General features: G+C 42.1%; 1 protein-coding gene across 2 annotated transcripts in view; it reads right to left on the reverse strand.

Moving 5' to 3' along the window:
* The window catches only part of CDKL1 (cyclin dependent kinase like 1), a 59,962-nt gene that overhangs the window by 4,184 nt on the left and 33,509 nt on the right, over nucleotides 1-22,269 (reverse strand). The window contains exons 3-9 of one of the 2 annotated variants that reach the window (XM_047861675.1): nucleotides 20,725-20,846; nucleotides 9,867-9,939; nucleotides 7,377-7,467; nucleotides 6,567-6,767; nucleotides 4,270-4,352; nucleotides 1,381-1,437; nucleotides 31-186 (exon numbers count right to left, since the gene is read on the reverse strand). In XM_047861675.1, the coding sequence (XP_047717631.1) occupies nucleotides 31-186; nucleotides 1,381-1,437; nucleotides 4,270-4,352; nucleotides 6,567-6,767; nucleotides 7,377-7,467; nucleotides 9,867-9,939; nucleotides 20,725-20,846 (783 nt within the window). The remainder of the gene's footprint in view (nucleotides 1-30; nucleotides 187-1,380; nucleotides 1,438-4,269; nucleotides 4,353-6,566; nucleotides 6,768-7,376; nucleotides 7,468-9,866; nucleotides 9,940-20,724; nucleotides 20,847-22,269) is intronic. The other variant, XM_047861676.1, reaches the window with a different exon arrangement.

Genomic DNA, 22,269 nt, shown 5'->3' on the forward strand with positions numbered 1-22,269 from the left:
CACTTGTGTAAAGCAGTGCCCCATTTTTACCCCAGGCAGGTGCTTTCGGCTCTGTCTCAGCGTCTTCCTTATTGGTCTATCACGCTCTTTTGCTGAATCCCCTGTTTCTCTGATGCTGTCAAAATACGGGTGCTGCAACAGCTGTTCACATGTCATTCTCTCAGCAGGATTCATGTGGAGACAGCCCTAAAAGAACAGACAAGTCTCCATTCTTCTTTAAAATTGTATTAACTTACTGAGATCAATTTTTTTTTCTTTGACAGATCAAACCCTTCATTTGGGAACAGGAAGGAGGAAAAGTAGGAGAAACACACCAAACATGCTTTTGGTTCCTTCCACAATTATTCCTAAATGGGTAACCATATAATAAGTAAATAGATAGGTTCTAGGAATAGTAACAAAAAAATCATTTTCTCCACCTTGCCCTGTTCTGGAGGCAGTTGGTGCTCTGCCCTGAGGGAGTAAGATAGGATTTTTGAGTTTGCCTCAGTATCCAACGGGAATAATCCACATAACCAGTTTGGTCCTTTGTGTATACTTTGTAAAAATTTGGGTTTTTATTAAAAAAATTCATACCCACACATGGTAAAAATAAAATGTATACAGAACACAGCAAAGTCTCCTCACCACTCTAGTTCTTCCATTCCCCCTTCCAGATTCAGCTGTTCCTTTTTTTCTGGTATATTCTTCCAGAAATAGTCCATGCATTACAGTATATATATGCATGTATGCAAGGAGAAGCATAGTATACATGCCCTTAGACTGCATCATTCTGAACTATTTGCTTTGCCATTAAGTAGGCCATAGGGTTCATACTTGAGTAGATGAAATCTCACAATTATATACCCCAAGGAACTGTCGCCGTGTTTTTTTTTTTTTTTTTTTTGGTTATATTACAAATGCATCAGTAAATGCATTAAATACTTTGAAATGGGTAGGGCATGGACTATAACTTGAAAATGTTTTAGTTGGTACTCGATTTTAGATAAGAGCTATAGATCTCTGAAAATGTATATAGAAATCAAGTTTTAAAATCAAAACCTACTTCTGATATACTAGGGAGTTGACTATTTAAATGAATCCTATGGCCCAACATTTTTTGAAGAAAAGGATCCCTGCATAAAACAAGTACTATCCATCTGAAATTTCTGTAACTTAGATTTTAAATACAGTATGTTGGGTTTAGTTAAAGTGACAAACACCTACAGATGTTTTCATTGTAACAATGTAAATAAAAATTCAACGTATTTATACTTCCCAAAGGAGAAGGAGAATTCTAAAAGGAACACTTTTCAATTCATGGATTGATATAAATCATTTAGACTCCCCAATGACACCAGCTACTGTGTGCTTCCGGTCTGTTAGAAGCTATGATTTTACCTTTAACAGCCCCAGGGCCGGAGAAGAGATGTTTGGAAATTTTAATTCAAGTGGTTCCTGTTTTTAAAAAAAAAAAAAAAAAAAAAGAAGAAAAAAAAAGAAGAAAAGGGGGTTTTATTTACAGTATGTATTCAAAGCTAAGGTGACCTCAGGTTGAATGTCTTCTGAGTAACAGAAGCATCTTCCTGGCACCTTTCTTGCCTCCCCCACCCACCTCCCAGCTGAAACAAGGCCTGTTTCACAAGCTCCTTCTCTCTCCGCCTCCAAATTTCTTTTCCAAATTTTCCTCCTCACCACTCCCTTCACTTCCCAAAGAAATGGTGCAGGTAGCAAATTATGAGGGAGCATTCATGGAAGAAAGAAACGCACTTGTGAAGCAACTGTTATTTCTTTTTTTTTTTTTCTGCCTCAATTTCTATAACTTGCCTTTCCTTAGAGTAATTTTTGGCACTTACATTGGCATTTAAAAGAGGCCCTAATTTTTGCATCTATTGACATTTACATAAAGGAAGCTTCAAAATAGATTTTTCCTCCCTACCTAGGTGAACAGATGCTTCTTGGTTTTCTGGAATAAACACTGGTTTCTCCTCCCACAAGAGCCTGCTGTTTCCCTGATCATCCTGCTGTTTAAAGAGTCTCTGGGGCAGACATTCATCAATCTCCCTCTGGCCATATAAGGCTATTTTGCTCCAGTCACATGCTGGAGGCAATCAGGAATAACAAGCACTATAAAGCAAGAGGAATGCTGAATGTCAGGGGGCCAGACAGGCCAGTTAAAGGGATACACCACTAACAGAGGCTAATTAAGGAGGGCAGCTGGATGGAGTGCATCGCATGTATAAAGAGATGGCAGATGTGAGCTGGAGGGACTGGCCAGGCTCATCTAATGCAATACCACTCTTAAGTGCTGTGGTCAAGCTTAAGAGCACAGCACGGTGTTATTTTTGCACAGGGAATCAGCCCCCAACACTCAAATTCCAAGTGTGCACTTACCAATCACCGTAAGGGTAAGAGATAAGAACCTCAGTTTTGGAGTTCCCTAAGATCACCAGGGAAAAAAAATCCTACAGGAGATTTGTATTAGAACCTTGAGAGTAGCCTCCCCCCACCCCCAACTATATCTTAAATATTTCTCTTGCCTTTTGTGTGTGTTAAATCTGGGCACTGCTAGGGATTGACATGACATTGCTGACACTGAGCTCTGCTGTCTCAGCAACAACGCCTGGCCTGGGATGAGGCCCGCTGGTTGGCTGTGATAGGAGAGCCCATTCTGCCTGCTTAGCTGGTTTCCCAGTGCCAGAGGCAAGCAGGCCTCCCTCCAGCAGGATGACTGACCGGCAGAGGGACTCGGGCACAGATGTTCAACCAGTGCAGCCCCCGCATTACTTCTTCCTGTGTTTCTGTCAACAGGAAATCCCCTGCAGGACAACCTCTGGGAGACCCTGGGAAGCCTTTTGCATTTATGAAACCCCGGGTTGTTCATGAGTCTTCACTGCAGACAAACGAAGAGGAAATCGCTAAGGGATATTTAGTGTGGAACTGGGAATGTCCAGGTCACAAGGGAGCCAGCTGGGTCACCTCCCATATGCCAGGTGTCATTCCTGCCTCTCGGTCCCAGCATGCTCCCAGCATGACCCACTTTTCCTATTTGTAGTGGTGCCGGAGAAGGAGGCAGCAGGGGAAGGTGAAAGCCTTCACCGTGGGACAGGCCAGGAGGATGAGTGAACACAGAGCTCAAATGGAGCTTGACAGAACTTCCATCTGGAAACTGAGCAATTAGAGGCTTAGTTTCAGTTTGAAAGTACCTTCCTTAGACGGTAGAAACTCAGGATTTCACAAACGTTAATTGTGCTCTGAGATGTTTTTGATTATAATACAGGCTCATTGGAAGACACCCAAAAGTATTTTTTTAAAAAACCATATAGAAAGAAAGAAATCATGCCACCACAAAGAGATACCCGCTGTTAATATTTTGGTACATAACCTTGCAGCCATTTATTTCACAAATGTAAAAAACTTTGCGTGATTTTGCAGAAGCGGTCACGTTTTATTTATATATGTAAATGTATGTGTACATACATACATAAATTGTGCATTTATTAAACATTTATTAAAATTATGTCAAATTATTAGTACTGTTTATAGCCTTTTTCATTTAACAATACATTGTGGACTTTTTATTCAGGTGAATAATAAATCTAATTATTTTTACTGGCTATGTGGCATTTCTATTGTAGAGATATATCATAACTTACATGATGAATCCCCTATGGATGGAACACTAAAGGAAATAATTTCTAATGTCACATATTGATGCCTCTGTCTGATGGTTTCACTGCAATAAATTCTTGAAAGCGTGTTAAGAGTATGCACATTTAAAATTTTTCAATTTTAAAAAATGAGTATTTTCTCCACATTGGCTGTAGAGGAGAGATACCAGAATGAGGCTTGCCAAGCAAGTTCATTATGGTTTCTCACCATGGTCTGGGCAGTAAGAGTACAGTAGAGTAGGGAACTTGGGCAATGCTGGATTTTCCTCCTGGATAAGTCACTGTGTGAGGTACCTAGCTTCAGCTGCTGAAAACAAGGCAGGACAGGAGAAGGCAGGCAGTTCTGCATTTCTGTCCAACATGCTGCCTAACCTCTGCTATCAGCAACTTCTAAATTGGTATTGAAGTCCAGGGTCTTGCTATCCAATTTGCCCCAATTTTCTTTTTCACTCTTAAATGGTCTTTCCAGTGCAGTGTGGGCCACGGCACTAAGGCAGGCGAGTAACTACCAAAACCTCCTTAGTCTGCAACTCCCCATATAAAAAGAATGATTACCACTTAAATACCCTGGTAACCTTAGCCTCCATATTCAGAGCTCTTTCCAAAATGGGTCACTCACCATATCCTCAGGGTCTGGAATTTTCACCCCGCTGAAGTACTGATTTGTACTAAATACCTGCTGGTGTCTAGGAATGAGATCTCCTTTGGACAAGAAGAAAGAGAATGGTTAGCAAGGGCTGATCTATGGTTTGTCTCCATCAGTGCTGGGTCTGTGCCTACCACCAGTGAAGGCTGTAGTCTGCTCTTTCAATCAGAGGGAGATGTTGAGGCAACCCTCAGCAACATGTACTAAGACCTCAGTGGATGAAGCACCATGTTAGGTGTAGAGAAGGCATGCACAGAAACTGAAGGCTATGAGGTTCTTGCCCCTCAAAGACTCACAATGTATTTGAGGAATCCAAACAACTCAGAAGCATACACACACACACACACACACACACACACACACACACACACTAATGCCTTTTAAAAAAAATAGCCAACATGCAACAAATACAAAGCAAAATCATATCAACTGAATTCTGATGGGTGGATATAAAAGGGTACTGGCCTACCACTTAGAACAGTGCCCGACACATACAAGCAGTCAATAAATATCTGAGGATAAAAGCAAGGGAAAAAGGAAGAGAGGAAGGAAGAAAGAGGGATGAAAGGAAGGAAGGAAGGAGGAGGGGTAGGAGGAGGAAAAGAAGGTACGAAGGCAAGAAGAAATCATGGAAGATCTTCTAGCTAGAAGGAATTCATTTCCAAATTGGAACCACCTTTTCTTGTTTCATCAAATAGTGATCACTTGGAAATCCCATTTTACCTACTGCTTAGAAAGCACTTACAATATGAATCAATGAAACAAAAGAAGCATTTCTATATTCTGGAGGATAAGGTGAGGCTCATCCTACCCACATTTCAGCCAAATCAGCTAAAATCACCCTTGTGTAAAATTCTAGGGATATTACACGTGAAGAGGAATTTTGTTCCGAGAATACCAGGAGATACTCAGCAGGGTGCCCTTGGGGTACACCCAGGCCCACTTCCCAAAGCAGAGTGAATGACAAAAACCTCCCAATCAGGGACCCAGAAATACTGCTAACCCAGAAACTGGACTGGAGTTTCCACCCCAGGGTATCAAGTTGTCTAATTTTACAGATTTGTTTTGGAACTTTACCTCTCATGCAAATCCAAAAACTGTTGTCTTGCCCCATTTTGTACAAGCAGCCAAAACAACTCTCTACTACCTTGCCCCGGATCTCAGTGAACTTCATCATGAGCACACTGCTTGTATCTTAACAACTTTCTTCCATCAGGGTGCTGGAAGTGGAGACACAAGAGGGTGCCCTGAAACAAAGGAAGGCTGAGTGCCCCTGGAATCACTCCAAGGTGCCTTACATACTACTCAAAAAAACCCATCAGCAAATACCTACTGCCTACTATGTGCAGATATTGGTGGAGGAAATCTAGAAATGTAAGACATGATCTCACTCTCAGGTAGCTTACAGTATCTTTGGGGAGATAAAAGTACAAGACAAGACAGGGTGATGGTAGATGCTCCAAGAGTTTAGAGGAGGAAGTTTGCTTTCAACTGGGGAGTAGTAGCAATTCCCTGACTTTTGAAGAAGGCAGTCACTGCTTATAGATCTTTTCATCCATTCCTCTCCAAGTCTCTCTTCTCCTCCCCTTCCCTCCCCCATCCCACCCCAAGAGTAGAGAGAAAGACAACGAAAGTGACACCAGAAGATCCAGACTTTCTTCCTGACACTTAGAAGGTTTAGAATCTTCTAAAGCATCTCAGTGATCTCATCTAGCCTGGCAGACTAGAGTGAAGGATACCCAAAGAATAAATTACAATAATAAAGAATAAATCCTAATAAATGAAATCCTAATAAATGAAATAAAACACAGTAGCATTCTGTAAACTGTTAGGCCCATACAGAAACGTAGCTTTTACTGTTGCTATGATCATTATTCAGAGTTTAACTTGATCCAAACAATGCTGAAGAGAGAACCTTGTGTCCTTTTGAACAATCGGTATGTATTCACTCTAGTTAATTCTTTTTATTAAAAACAAACGTGGACAACTTTTTCCTTTTTTTTTTTTTTTTTTTTTAAATAATCTGTATGCCCAAGGTGGGCTCAAACTCACAACCCCGAGATCAAGAGTTGCATGCTCTACGGACTGAGTCAGCCAGGTACCCCCAAATGTGGACACCTTTTATGGAATTATTTAAGTGAGGCTTCTAGAGTACCCCTCCTTTGTGACTGTAAAGGGCATCGAATGAGACTGGGAGCTTGGCTCCATCCTGTATTGACACGGGTCAAACTATTCAGTTTCCCAAAAGGCATAACAAAAACACCACTTACCCAAGGTTTTCCTAATCAGATAGAGCTGATCCACATCTGATTTCCCCGGCCACAGAGGCACCCCTGACAGCAGCTCAGCAAAGACACAGCCAACAGCCCACACATCTACTGGGGGGCCGTACTGGGTGTCCCCCACCAATAGTTCCGGGGAGCGGTACCACCTGGTAGCCACATAGTCTGTGTAGTAGTCACTTGGTCCAGCTGGCCAGTGATGGTACATGGAAAACAGAGAGAGAGCAGTGGAAGACTGGAATCAAAACAGGGAGGGGGAAGACCTAAGAAATCAAGCTTGTGCCCCATCTTGTGGCTTTTGTAAATCAATGGTTCTCCATACTGGTTGCATATTAAAATCATTAATGTAGTATTTGTTAAATTACTAACGCTTGGGCCCCATCTAAGTCCAGTGAGACCAGAACTCCTGGGGGAGAGCCTGGTGAGCTCTCAGTGTAGTTTTTATAGTTATAGTTAATAGTTCCCCAGATGATTCTAATCTGCAGCCAAAGCTGAAAACCACCACTCTTCTAAAATAGTACTTCTGAGATCACTATTTAAGAAAAAAAAAAAAAAAAAAGGTAGAAACCAGGAGAATAACATTCTCTTTAACAATAATTACTGTGGTATAATTTATATAGCATACATTTCTAAGCCACTGTATGTATCTACATGTTTTCAGTAATTGCAGAATTGTAATTTAGGGCATGCTTATGCCCTAAACATATAAGAACTAGCTTTTTATAGCATCAAGAGCCTTTCTCATATAAAGAAATCTCTCTCTCTTTTACAATTATTTAAGAAAATATCAACACTCACTCAAAAGCCGAGCAAATCCAAAGTCACAAAGCTTAATCACTGAATGTTTTGTGATGAGGATATTTTCTGGCTTCACATCTCTATGTATGCACTAGTCACAAAAATCAAAACAAAAATAGATTATCAAGGAGAACTATAACGTATGGGATAAACAGAACTCATGAATATTTAGCAAATATCTGAAAAATCATTAAAACCTTGTACTGGCTGTTTGGATAATAGGCTACAAAATAGCAGCCTAAAATAAATCTAGTACCATACTTATTATAGCCTGAATCACTCCAAATTCCTAAAGGACCCAAGAGAACCAAAAAGGAAGAAAGCAAAAATGAAAATAGGGTAGGCAGAATAAACAACAAATAAGTTTTCAGTGTAAGTACATCCCATGAAATATTTGGGACATACTTATACTAAAAAGATTGTTTCTCTGAAATTCAAATTTAACTGGGTGCCCTATATTTATTCTCGTAAGCCTAGGTGGAAGGGAAAATGTTAAAAGCCTCTGGGTGAGGCCTGCATCGGGGCTGTAGAAGCTGCAAGTTGATACATAAGCAGAATTCACAGTTCAGTTGTTTAGCTGAGAACAGAACACAGTCCGCCTGGTAAACAGGACAAGCCCTGGGCCTGCTGAGATAAGCTGGGGAAGAGAAGGGCGGGAACCAGAGCTTGCCAAGAGACCTCCCTTCCAGCTCTTGGAATTCATCCTGACAAGATAAACAAGGGTAGACAGAGCTTAGCCTCTGGGGAGAGTCGCTAGATGTCAGCTCTGTCCCACACACAAGTTCTTAGAGCGACATCCACCCCCACGGGACAGAGCCCCCACTCCATAACTTAGACTCAAATCACCTGTGGTTTCCAAACCACAGCTGACATTGTTTAACAGGCTAATGTTAGAAGAAAGTTGAAGAATCTTCACATGATTTTCTTATTAAATAACAATTCTCTTGGCAAAGAACAAATCAACAACCTAATTAAGGATTACATAAAAACAACATTTGGGTCAAAATCCCAATTTCCAATAATCTTCCCTTCTCCCAAGCATTTTCCTCTCTGGAGAAGAATGTTGGATCCTGCTGCAATCTGAGAGACCCTCTTTAGCTTACAGCTGAAACCCTGGGGTATTCTTGACTTTCTAGAATTTGGAGAGAGGACAGAGGTTCTTCTTGGGCCTGGCCTAGTTCTCCCTCCAAAGGACCTTCAGGGTGAGAGATCAGTGTGCATGTTTCCCCATGGGTATTTATTATTCTTGAAAATCTGGGGGTGGGGGGAGACAGTTTCTCAATTATTTTGTTACTATCTATCTGGTTCTCAGCAATTAATGTTCCTGAGATCGCCATTCTTTTCCCACTGGCTTCACATATTACTATAAATGGGTACACCCATGAATATCATGATGACAGATGGTCAGAAGGACTCACAAGCAAGAATGTGTTCCTATTCTGTTCTGGGAATTCTTTTACAAGGTTCTACACCCTCCCCACATCAGTACATGTGGCCGCCCAGAGCTTCAGGGACTCTCCAGGGAACAGTGGTATGTGTTGTATTCCTCTTTACTGTCTCTGATTTTCCCCACCAGGGCCTTTAGGAGGTGTCTCTTGCTCCCCCGTCTTAACACCTGCCTTCAGGAAAGTGCTCACCCCCACTTGCAATAAATAGCAGCATAAGGTGTCCACGCTCTCTGGGATACATGCATTTTGACAAGGATTGTAGCCTTCAGCTGAGTGGAGGCTCCACAGGGGGAAGTGCTGGCGACTTCTGTATTTTCTCCTTCCAGAAAGGCAGTTTCAGGAAAAATCATTTAGGACCTCCTAAGGTAGGGGATTCAGCCCACCGGCTAAATTGAGCCTGGCAGTAGATAGGATATGACATATTGCAGTCAAGGTGCCCTGACGGCCAAAATGAAGCTGAAATATTGGAATCTGGCTTCCGTGTGCAGGGAGGGGGCAGTGCCGTACTGGAGGGAGCAGTCACTTGCCCAGTGTTCGTGGCGTCTTACCACCTGGGCAGCAGCCCCCTGTGCCTCCCACGCAGCCTAGCTCTGGCCAGGACTCTCAGAGACGTCCGCTGGGCTGCTGTGCTCCAGCGTTGGCATTCTTATCTCACCAACACAGACACCAGCATTTGTGCATGGTGCATGGGACTCCGCCTCCCGCAACTAAACAGGCATGAGCCACCTGGGGCTCCTCTCTCCAGTTTCAGAGCTTTTTGAGGGTGCCAGATCAATGCAGACTCCAGATTCTACTTTAAGCAGTTTCTCACCAATATAAACCTATAACTACTTTCTTAACATTGTAACAATACATCTTTTATGTAACCTGAACAAGTAAGAATAGCCAGGTTGGCATTTTTAGCCTCTGTTAACCCCAACCAGGCTTCAGAAGATTTGGGTGAAAATCATATCCACAAAAGTAGGATGTAAATTTTGTACAAAGGCTCTACCTCAGCTTAAGGGCAGCCTTCTGATTTTTCAAGGGCGATCATGAGACTTACGTTGTGTTTATGGCAAAAATTTACAGCTTGCAATGTCTGCCAAGTTATGCTCTTCACAAGATGTTCTGGTACCCTAATAAAAATAAAGAAGCAACATAAACACATTCTTTAGTGTAGCCATGGAACTCAGCTGAAGGAAGGAAGGAAGGAAGGGAAGAAGGAAAGGAAGGAAGGAAGGAAGGAAGGAAGGAAGGGAAGGAAGGAAGGAAGGAAGGAAGGAAGGAAGGAAGGAAGGAAAGAAGGAAAGGAAGGAAGGAAGGAAGGAAGGAAAGAAGGAAAGGAAGGAAGGAAGGAAGGAAGGAAAGAAGGAAAGGAAGGAAGGAAGGAAGGAAAGGAAGGAAGGAAGGAAGGAAGGAAGGAAGGAAGGAAAGAGTAAACTAAGACAGGCTTACGTAGTGACACATACCGCCATCTACCTCACAGAGCAAATCCAAAGTGTAAAGAGCGTGTGATCAACACACAGTGGGATTCTAGGGACAGCAAGGTAATAGCAGTACTAACATCGACTTCTACAGAAAGGGACCATGAAGACTGAGGGGTTTCCACAAATACTTAGGATCACCTACCTCAAACATCTGTGACACCACTGGAAACCTGCCTGGTAATTTGAGCTCCATTTCTACCAGGAGCTTTTTGTTGATGAAAAGTTAGCTAATACATAGCATAAAAGGTATTGTTGTTTGTTTGCTTTTTTCAAGCGGCTTCAAACAGATGCCTTGAGACAGAATTCATCTTTCATGCACGGGCACATGGTTTCTCCAGACTCCCCAGGCAGCATTTTTTTTTTTTTTTTTTTTTTTAAGTAATGAAGATTTTACTGCCAAGAGGGAAGAGGTTTACATTGCACAGCATGTAACAAAAGTGAATAAGTGGTTCTTTCCCACACTGCTTCTCTCTGGCAGCTAGCCGCATCCCACTCCACATCTCTCTGCCCTGTCCTCTATCACCGTCGTCTACACTTGGTGCCACTGCCCCCAGCCTCCCACTTCTTCCCTGACTCTCAGCTTACATAACCAGGGCAACCAGTAGCCCTGTCAGATGCTTCGTGCGAATTAGGAAGAGACTCCTCTCCTGGGAGCCTTTAAAATATATATCGGGCAATGAGTGAAATGACTACAGAGAGAGTACATTTATTTTTAGAGCCTCCCACCCACCATCCGGACTTACTGTTTTTATGAATCAGACGTTAAACAATGGTGTTATGGTCCCCAGCCAGAACTAATAAGTAAACCAGGGAGGAAACTCTCTCTAGTAGTTGTGTTTAGGTGACCAAAACAAGTCACTTCTAGGCTCTGGGATGGGCCACGAGGCCACTGTTGTCACCAGACCAGATGTTCAGGAAATCCTTTCAAGTAGATCAGAGGATGCTTGAACAGAGGATGGGACAATGTGGAGGAAATGAAGAGGCCACCGCCAGGAAGAGCTGGGACATTTCTGGACCAGAACCATGTCCCTGGGATTGAAGTATCTTCTCTCTAAATTCTCTTCCTTGTCCTAGTGCTACACTGGTACAATGCCAGGAAAACTCACCTGTTTAGAAAGAAGGCCTAGAAAAATACAACTAAGAAGAGGGAACTTTAGAGAAAATGCTTCCCTCAGCCTCACCTTCTTGTCCAGAAAAAATATGGAGCATACTTTGATTATTTAATGAATTAAATATTAATATAAGGTTATCAGGGCCAGGCCACTTTAGTCTCTAAAAAGATTTCCCTAAAGAAATTATGCAAAAGGAGCACTTAAAAGTAAATCATAACAGCATATTTATTAATACTCCTCTAAAGCTGGGCCCATTATTACACAGTCCTCAAACGTCCAAACCATCCAGTGGTCATCTTGAGCTAGCTACTCCACTTTATTACTCTGTTTCTTCTCTAAAATGCCAGGGCCTCAGAGTCCATCTCTAAGATCCTTCTTAGCTGATGATGATAGGAGGCAAGTTTTTCACTGCTGAAGAAGGGAGTTACAAAGATAAGAGGGAAATAATTAGAATCCGTTCTGTTGTGTTGGGTTGGAATTGGATATACACGTAGGTACACAGGGTTCTGTGCCGGAAGGGGCACTATCTTCTGTAGCGTGGTCCAGAGAGCTTCTCTGCTTAAGTTAACATTTGAAGTAGTGGTTACGGGAGTGAGAAGTAGCCAGATTTGGGCAATATTTTCAAAATAGAATCTTCAGGATTTTCTGAAAGATTGGATAGGAGAGACAGAAAGGAACCAAGGAATGATACCAAGGTTTCAGCTTGACTAGCTGGTCCATGGTGGGGCTCTTTACTGAGGAGAATGCTGAGGGAAGATCTGGTTTGGGGGAGGAAAGGTGAATATATTGAGATGCTTATTGGACAGCAAAAGAAAGCCTCTGGGTTGGCAGTTCTGAATTCACAAGGGAGGTCAGGCTGGAAATATAAATTTGGGAAGTATATACATATGGGTGATATTTGGAGCCCTAGGGCTAGATGGAAGCCACGGAAGTGAATACAGAAAAAGAAGAGAAGGTCAAAGTCCTGAGGCCCTACAATAGGTGGAGGTCAGAGAGCAGAGAGGGATTCAGCAAGAGACTGGGGTTGAGTATGGGGGAAAATAAGGTGACACTCAGAAAAGCCGTGTTGCCAAAGCCAAGTGAAGGGAGTGTTTCAAAGGACTCGTGGATTAAGACGGTAGGTTGAACAAGCCCATCTAATTTCACTCCCTCTCCAAACCTGACTATAGCCACACGGAGAGGTTTTTTCCAAGACCAAAACCTACATGGTCAGAACAGGAGAAGAGATAATAGCAACACATTCTGGAATTTGGAAAGCAGGCGGATGAATGAAAACCGACAGCAGATCCAAGAAAGCCAAAACCTAAGCCAGAAGAGGAGAGAGTGGAAGACCAACCAGTTTGTCCCAAAGAATCCTCCAAAGGTGGGGGTGCACCTCCAAGGGTGCAAGACCTGGCAGCCAAGATCCCTCTGGAAGTGGGAGGGGCAGAGGAGTGTGGAAAATCTGTTTTGGAAACAATGAAATCTCTAGATCCCTCCCCCTATTGTATCCCAGTAGGGAGCACTCTTTCCCCAACCTAGTAGAAGGCTGGAGTTTTGTTTTCTGGAGAGTGTAAAACAGAGGATGTTTGGTACAGTTGAGATGGTGGATACTGTTCCCAAAACAGAGGATTAAATGATTATGTACATACTAACTGGCGAATGCTGAGACTCCCCAGGCTTCTTCCCTCACTGGCTCTAACAAAGCTGGAAATACTGGAAGACTTTTATGGAGGAAGCTCAGGAGGAAAGATCTGAAAATTCTGACATTAGGGTTTCCCAGCAAATGAACCAGCCAGATAACCCCACAGTGAAGCCCAGAGCTTCCAATAGCACCCTACTCTTAACCATGGGCATTATCTAATGTCCAAGGAAAGCCTGAAATGAGAAGGGTAGAGATCAAAACAAACAGAAAGAAAACAACTTAAAAGAAACAGAAACCGTGGAGGGTGACGAGAACTTTAAAAAAAAAAACAAAAAAAGGGGCACCTGGGTGGCTGAGTCAGTTAAGCATCTGACTTCTGCTCAGGTCATGATCTCATGGTTCATGAGTTTGAACCCAGCGTCAGGCTCTGTGCTGTCAGCTCAGAGCCTGGAGCCTGCTTCGGATTCTGTGTCTCCTTCTCTCTCTGCCCCTCCCCTGCTCACACACATGCCCTCTCTCTCTCTCTCAAAAATAAATAAAACATTAAAAATTTTTAAAGAAAAGAAAAAGAAAAAAAGAAAAACATTAATAGAGAAAAGGAAAGCTGTTGCATCCACGAAACAAGAAAAAGACACTATAAAAAAAGCAAAAGGACCAATTAGAGTCCAGAATCCAAATAACAAAATGCCCAGAACAGGAAAATACAGAAAACAAAGGATAGTAATTCAGTAATAAAACAATTCAAATTTTCTTTCTCAGACAAAAGGAGCCCACCAAGTGCCAGCATAAGGGGTAAAAAGCAAGGCCCATGATTTTCATAATGCAGAATTCTGTGAACAAAGAGAGGAAGCTTCTGGAAATAAAAAAAGAAACGGACTTCACAAAGGAGCAGAAAATAGAATGGCAACAGACTTCTTAACACTGGAAGATAGAGGGCACTTCAAAAATGCTTTCAAGGGGAGGCTGGGTGGCTCAGACAGTTAAGTGTCCGACTCTTGATCTCAGTTCAGGTCATGACCTTGTGAGGCCAGCCCTGCATCGGGCTCTGCATTGAGCGTGGAAACTGCCTGGGATTCTCTCTCTCCCTCTCTCTCTCCCCCTCCCTGCTCATACTCTGTCTCAAAAATAAATAAATATTAAAAAAATTTTTTGAAGGACTATTATTTTCTAAAAAAACAAACATACAAATCTATATTCACACAAAATACCAATCAACTGTGTGAAAGAATTTTTAAAGTGCAAAGGCAAGACTTCAATCTCTCTCTTTTTTATTTTTATTATTTTTTTAATGTTTGTTTATTTTTGAGAGAAAGAGACAGAGTGTGAGCAGAAGGGCAGAAAGAGAGAGGGAGACACAAAAAGGGAAGCAGGCTCCAGGCTCTGAGCTGTCAGCACACAGCCTGACACAAGGCTTGAACTCACAAGTGGTGAGACCATGACCTGAGCCGAAGTTGGACACCCAACTGACTGAGCCACCCAGGCGCCCCCCCAACTCTCTTTTTTAGACCTCTCATACACCGTTTCTCAGGGAGCCCCTGGAGGAAGCACCCCACCCAAAGAAGTAGACTATAAAAGATTACTTGAAACAGAGAAAACTGGATGCCTGACACACAAGAAGGAAGCAACAGGAATCTCCTGGAGGATAGTGAAGGGAGATGTTCTATGATAACGGCATTCCAGGCATGGAAAACAACTTGTCCAGATTGGAATAGCTGACTCAAGAGCCAGGCATGTTGAGGGTTGTCACCACCATGCCCTCTGTGTTATACCATCTCAAATAAATATGAAAATATTTAAGAAACAAATGCTTTGGAAGAGTTTGCATCCATGTTCAAATTTTGAGTACCAGGCTATACTTTTCTTGTGTGCAATTCCATAAACAAAGTCAGGTTATAATCAGAATGGTGTTTGGCAGGCAAAGGATTGGGATGAGGGAAAGTAGGCAGTATGAGTACTAGCCTGGGCTAGCTTCTTTGCATCCATCTCCAAATTAGGGGATGCAATTATAAAACAATGCAATTATAAAACAATGCAAGTTATCAAACATATATAATCAGTCCATTTTATCTATTTTTTTAAAGTTTATTTACTTATTTTGAGAGACAGTGAGAGAGAGAGAGAGAGAGAGAGAGAGAGAGAGAGCGTGCGCATGCAGGGGATAGGCAGAGAGAGAATCCCAAGCAAGCTCCATGCTAACAGCATGAGGTCATCATGACCTGAGCAGAAATCAAGAGTGGGATGCTTAACCGACTGAGCCACCCAGGTGTCCCTAAAAGTAGGTATGTTTGAATCAGGAGATAGTGCCTGAATACTCTTTAAAAAACGCAGAACTGAATGATGTAGAATACAATCTATTTAAATATGGATATACATAGAAAAATAATTAGAAAACTATTTCTCAACCTGTTAATTTTATTTCTATGTTTCTGTGTTGCTTGAAACATTATTGCAACAATGTATCACTTTTAATCTAAAAATAAAGAGTTTTAGTGTTTTATAAAAGTTGTAGAATTCCATTGCCAGAAACTGAAAACTTGCAGTAATAACCTTCCCCCACCAGATGTTCTTTGAACAAACTCCATCAGAGTCAGAGGCAGAACCAGTGGTAATGGGAAAGAAGTATTATGTCTGGCTGCACTTACAGAGGGATAGAAAAATGAGGAGGGAATCCAGAAACTAGTCACTTACCAAACTTTGACCAAGGACAGACCAACAGTTTAAGAATAAGTATATTAAGTTCTTCAGAAGATAAGGAACAGTAATATGTTTGTTTAAGAGCAAATATAAACAACATAAGCACCACACTGGAAATTATAATGGATACATATTTATGTCACTGTAGCAGGATACATGTCTTGTGCACAAACTTGCTTGTTAGTAGCAACATGAATTTGAATCTTTTCCAAAAGCTTTCCAAAGGAGTACAAGAAGTTACAAACATGATAATGAGGCAATGAATTAGTGTCCATTTCAGATTCAAAGTAGAGACAGGTCTTTTGAGTTTTATTTGTCAGGAATTATTTTTAATGATTAAAATGTAACCACAGTGATACATGCAACATGGGGGAAGTAGTTTAAAAAACATAAATAGGGGCGCCTGGGTGGCTCAGTCAGTTGAGCATCTGATTTCAGCTCAGGTCATGATATCATGGTTTGTGGGTTCAAGTCCCATGTCAGCCTCTCTGCTATCAGCGCAGAGCCAGCTTGGGATCCTCTGTCCCCCTCTCTCTCTGCACCTCCCCCACTTGTACTCTCTCTCTCAAAAATAAACATTAAAAAATAAGTAAAATGAAAACTATAACAATCATAATTCAAGGTATCACTATTAAAATATTAAGTGTATTAATTATTTTTCTTTTTTTCTATCTATATATGAATTCTATGAAAAGAAATTATGTATTTTTATTATAGCATTTTTCTTCATTTTGCAATTACTCATGAACATTTTTCTATTTCAGTGTTTGGGTTTTTTTTTTTTTAACATTTATTTATTTTTGAGAGACAGAGACAGAGTGCAAGTGGGGGAGGGACAGAGACAGAGGGAGACACAGAATACAAAGCAGGTTCCAGGCTCTGAGCTGTCAGCACAGAGCCCAACATGAGACTCAAACCCATGAATGGTGAGATCATGACCTGAGCTGAAGTCAGACACTCAAACGACTGAGCCACCCAGGCACCCCTATTTCAATGTATGTTTTATCTATAAGCATGATTCTTAGTGGCTCCACTGTATTTCATTGTAAAGACATACCATAATTTACTTAACCAGCCATCTATTATTGGACATTTCAGTTGTTTCCAATGTTTACACTATAAAAAAATCCTTTAACGGGGCACTTGGCTGGCTCAGGTGGTAAAGAGTGCAACTCTTGATCTCAGGGTCGTGAGTTCAAGCCCCACAGTAGGTGTAGAGCTTACTTAAAAATTTTTTTCGGGGCGCCTGGGTGGCGCAGTCGGTTAAGCGTCCGACTTCAGCCAGGTCACGATCTCACGGTCCGTGAGTTCGAGCCCCGCGTCGGGCTCTGGGCTGATGGCTCAGAGCCTGGAGCCTGTTTCCGATTCTGTGTCTCCCTCTCTCTCTGCCCCTCCCCCGTTCATGCTTTGTCTCTCTCTGTCCCAAAAATAAATAAACGTTGAAAAAAAAAAAATTAAAAAAAATTTTTTTTCAATTAAAAAAAAACATAGAAAATCCTTTAATAATAAATACTTGTATAACTAAACCTTTGTGCATATACTCAATTATTTTCTTATGATAAATTATTAGAAGTAGAGTTGCTTGGTCTAAGATTTGTCTCTAAAGCTGTTAATACACAATGCGCAAACTGCCCTCTGGACAGGCTGCTCCAGCAGTGTACTGATCATTTCCTTTCACAATATTAGGTTTTAGAATTTTATTTATTTTTTTAGGTAGGCGCCATGCCCAAAGTGGGACTTGAACTCGCTACCCTGAGATCAAGAGTCACATGCTCTACCAACTAAGCGAGCTAGGCTCCCCAGATTTTAGAAGTTTTAGTCAAAGTAACTATCTTAAAGTGAAAAATAATCGAAACACTGTTATTATTACCCTTCTTCAAAATCATTTTGTAAGTATCAGTTTATTGGTCTGCTAACTTGGTCATCCCACAACAAGTATTAGGGATATACCAAGTGCCAAGAATTAAGGTACAAGATACTGGGGATACACAGGGGAGGAAGGCACAGCTCTTGCCCTTGAAGATTTTTACAATTTACTGTGCAAATGGAGTCTGTAATAGAAATAATCCCAGAAGATACTATGGATACCGGAGAAAGGAACTCTTGACTCTTCTCACCGTCAGCTAAAATAGTTACCACACAGGCAGTCATATTTGAGCCATATCTGAAGGACAGGCAGGGGTGTGTAGGCAGAGCAGAGAAGGTAGGGCAGTGCAGACGGAGAAAGCAACTGTCCTACTGAACGAGGCTCAGAATGGAAATGATTCCGTGAGGCAGTGTCACGTTTTATGTGGCAATCTGGGGAGAAATGGGGCTGTGAAACCTGGTGTCCCATGCTAGGACCACATCAGTAAGCTTTGGGGAGCTATTACAGGGTTTTATAAAGAGGACTGGTAAGATCCACTTTGTATTTCAGAAATTTGTACTTAGAAATACAAAATGGTGATCACGGGACATTCTGGAGTGAGCGTACAAACCGAAGGAGGACCCCACCTGACACCAGGAAAACACCGGCATTCGCATGCTATCCTTTGTTGATATTATCCAACAGACTAAACATGATGTTGAAGGAGACCTGCGGTCTTCTGACCTCTACGGTATTAGATCAACAATTCATAGCACTTTAGACCTGAGAGTCCCCTTAAACTTCACCTGGTCCTAAACTCTCATTTTCACAGGTGAGAACACCTGGAAGCAACTTGCCAAAGGTCACGCATGTGATGTTGACCCACTTTTACGGGGGATGTACTTATAAAGTGCTATTTTATAATATGAGAAATTTCTAACTTGAAAAACAAAAAGTTTCCTATGAATTTCAAAATCTTTGGTTGATGCAGTTTAACGACATGTACTCCTTAATGATGACAAGCAAAAATTTGAAATAGCATTTAAAATAGATTGGAGAATTGTCAACTATTCAGTATAATGAAAAGTAACTTCTATTTTTAAAAACAAAAAAAAAATCCCTAAACTTCAAAATAAGTGAATATAATTTGGTTTAGAATAAATCTTATTTTTCAAGTTTGCTCATTTATCAGCATTCCTTCGGTCAATCTTCTATTTAACAAACCACAGCACATCATCATTTGGAAATGTTGCTTGTACTTAACCTCACATGTATCTACTGGTCCTTCCCTTACCCACCTCCATATTAAAGCACTTTCTATTTCCTGGAACATACATAACATATTTTAGCCAGTGGAGTTAAAAAAAAAAAAAATCTGCTTCCAAACTCTAATCGCTCCTTGTCCTGTCCTTTTTTCTTCTGCTCAAACTATATGCCAAAAAAAGAATTGACTCCCAACTGCTTTCAGCCCCCCACTGATCAGTGTTTCCAAGTGACTCAACCTTACATGATTCATCAAGCTCCCTGCAACATCTCAAAGCCAGGAGTAATTTATACTAATAGGTTTAACTGAAATGTCAGTTGCAAGCTATCAAAAGAGCAAATATCAACATACTAACAGTTTTCCTCCCTTGAACACATAATTTCTCTGTATCAATGACTTTCTGAAGAGAAGTGTCTGTTCTCTGGGCTCTCTCTGGCTGTGTAAATTAACACGAAAAGCCTATGCCATGGTCACTCACAAACCACAAGCTGCTTTAATCCTATTTGTCTGGATATCATGGCTGATCACATAACTACCACCACGTGGCAAAGAGCAAACACTTGGCCAGGGTTTGAAAGCATTGTTGAGAGAGCCACAGGCTCCAGTCACGGGGTGTGATTGTGAGCAGGGATGGGGCACCAGTCCACCATTCTGATACACGAGGCCACTCTGCATATTGTCCTCAGCCAAAGCTGGGCTCCCAGGAGCACAGCAAAAGGAGGGGATGGGCTATCCTTCCCTGCTCACATGTTTTAAGTCTCTCACTATTCAACTCAAAGGCCACCTCCTCCAGGAAGTCTCCTTGGATCCACGTTGAATCCTATCTTCCAGGCCTGCTAAACATTCTACCCTCTCCATCTGGCCACAGTGATTAGCCTCCAGGTTAGCTCCATCACTTGAACCGAAGCAGAGTCTTCCAATGACTTTATATGCAGATGCTACCTTCTTCTAGAACTTTCTTTCCTCTAGAATAGCTACATAGGTTGATAAAAGCCCGTGGCAATGTTTCCTATTTCGTATTTTCCCCTTCTATCGCATACCATTGACACATACTCTCCCAAAGCCACCTTATAAGACTCCTCTGCAAGGCAGAGTGAAGCCGGCACAGAGAAGAGTTGGGAGAGAGAGAAAATGCACCACTGACGGTGCTTTAAGCATCCAGTTGAGGAGTGGGTGGGTGCCCAAGTCCCCAAGTGCTTACTCTGGCAAGAGGCTACTGTCAACCAGAGGAAGGGACACACACACTTTTGTGTGTGTGTTTTTTTTCTTTTTTCAAACAAAAGCTCTGTCTGCTCACCAAGCCTTCCTGTAATGCACACAAAGCAGCTGCCCATGCCAGAAAGGGGTGTGTGATAAGGTCACCAGAGCCCCCAAGTCATGCCATCCTTCCCGGCCACAGCCACCCCAACATTCCTTTTTCACCTACACTTGCCTTAAGTGGGTTCTTGCCACCTGTAACCAAACAATTCCTGACCAAGACAGCAGACCAGACTCCCAGATCGCTTCAGCTGAAGTGTTACCTTTGTTTTCGCCTTAAGCCTCCTATTGGCCGTCGTCTTTGGACTCTTGCCTTCAATCTCTGAGTCCTTACACCTCTCTAGTCAGGTACGACTAACCAGTAATCTTCCTTTTCTTTCTTAGAGACCAAGAGGGCTTCTATGCACAGATAGTATAACAAAGAAATGAAGTTCAACCTAATAATGCTGCTGCTTTCTTCATGAAAACAATTAGTTATGACCCACTTCCCAGCCTTTTCAGTAACTCTTCTGCTGTCAGGCCCAGCAGCGGAGTAAACCTATTCTTGCCCGATCTGCAAAAGGGGCCATTGCTAATTTTCCCTCACGAATCCTGGCATGTGGTGCCGTGTTTCATTTGTAAGGGATGGATCACTCACCCTCTTTGGTGTCTGTCCAACTCATGGAGAACGGTGTGGTCGCAGTACTCAAACACCAGGTGAAGCTTCCGCTTCCTTCTGAAGACTTCGATAAGGTTAACCAGGTTGGGATGCTTGAGTTGCTGAAAACACAAAAAGCAAGGTACTAAGCTGGGGCCGTGAAAGACTGCTTTCTCCAACTTGGATTCAATTAAAAGAGAGCTGTTTGTCCTTTGGGAACTTTCTTGTCTTGGACTGAAGGAGGCTGTAAACAGTATGATCTTACTTCTCTCGAGGAGCTGTTTGTCAGCGGCTTGTAAATAATTACAGCATAAGGGCACCTGGGTGGCTCAGTCGGTTAAGCCTCTGACTTTGGCTCAGGTCATGATCTCAGGGTTCGTGAGTTCAAGCCCCACGTCAGGCTCTGTGCTGTCCGTGAGGAGCCTGCTTCAGATCCTCTATCCCCAGCTCTCTCTCAGCTCCTCCCCCACTTGTGCACTCTCTCTCTCAAAAATAAACATTAAAAAACAAAGTTACAAAAAAAATGATTACAGAATAACCTAGGTGGTTGGTGAAGGCAAAGAGAGAGATGGGAAGGCCAGAAAAGAAAGGAGAATGAAAAAGAGGGGGCGATATTTAGTTAATGCAAGTTCATCTTTAGATGAGGATCAAATGTCCCTTCCTAAAGAGGTGTCTTTAGACCTCCCCAGGCTGGTTCAGTGTCCCTGTATGTCTCCTAGCCCCCCTGAACTATGTCTCCTTGGCAATCCTTTGGAATTACTAAGATCATTCATTTGATTGTTTAACATCGTCTGCTGTCAATAGATACAATATTCCATGAAAAGAAGAATCATGACCTCAGGATTCTCCTGTTGCCTCAAAACGATGTGGCTGTACTCCCAGCCCAGGGCTTTGCACATAATAGACGGGGGGTGCCTGGGTGGCTCAGTCGGTTAAGCATAATAGACATTTGATAATTATTTGTGAAAGAAGGAGTAAATCATGTTTCCTAGCTTGATGAAACATTTTAAGACAGAAAAATGATGTGCCTGAAGGTGCGCATGTAGAGAAAAAAAAAAAAAGTGGGGAATCAATGTTGTGTTGCCAAAGATAAACCTTGCACTTAGTTTCCTGGACGCTTCTGTCAATAATCCTATCTGAAGCACTACAACTAGGCAAACTAGTAATTGTGAAGGGAGACACAGTGATTAACTTTCTTCAGGACATGAAGGCCTCCAGGCACTGGTCTAAGAAACAAAAGAAGGAGCCATAAGGCTTCCTAAGGCCTGTCCTAGAAGCCAGGGGACACTACTGCCGCTTCATTCTAGAAGTCCAAGAAAACAAAGCACAAGGCTCAGCCCTGAAGAAGCCCGGGATGAAGTACCTCAGGCAGAGAGGCCCAGGTGTCCTCGCTGAGCTCATTCCCTAGCCGCCGCCAACTTAAATTCAGCTGCCTGAGTGAACCGGGCAAGACCGACTGAAGGAACCCTTCCCAAGCCACAGAATTGTGAGAAATAAAACATCACTCTTGCTTGAAACTACTAAGTTTATGCCGCAGTGGAGAAC

The sequence above is a fragment of the Prionailurus viverrinus genome, chromosome B3, assembly GCF_022837055.1.
Source record: "Prionailurus viverrinus isolate Anna chromosome B3, UM_Priviv_1.0, whole genome shotgun sequence".
Taxonomy (NCBI): Eukaryota; Metazoa; Chordata; class Mammalia; order Carnivora; family Felidae; genus Prionailurus; species Prionailurus viverrinus.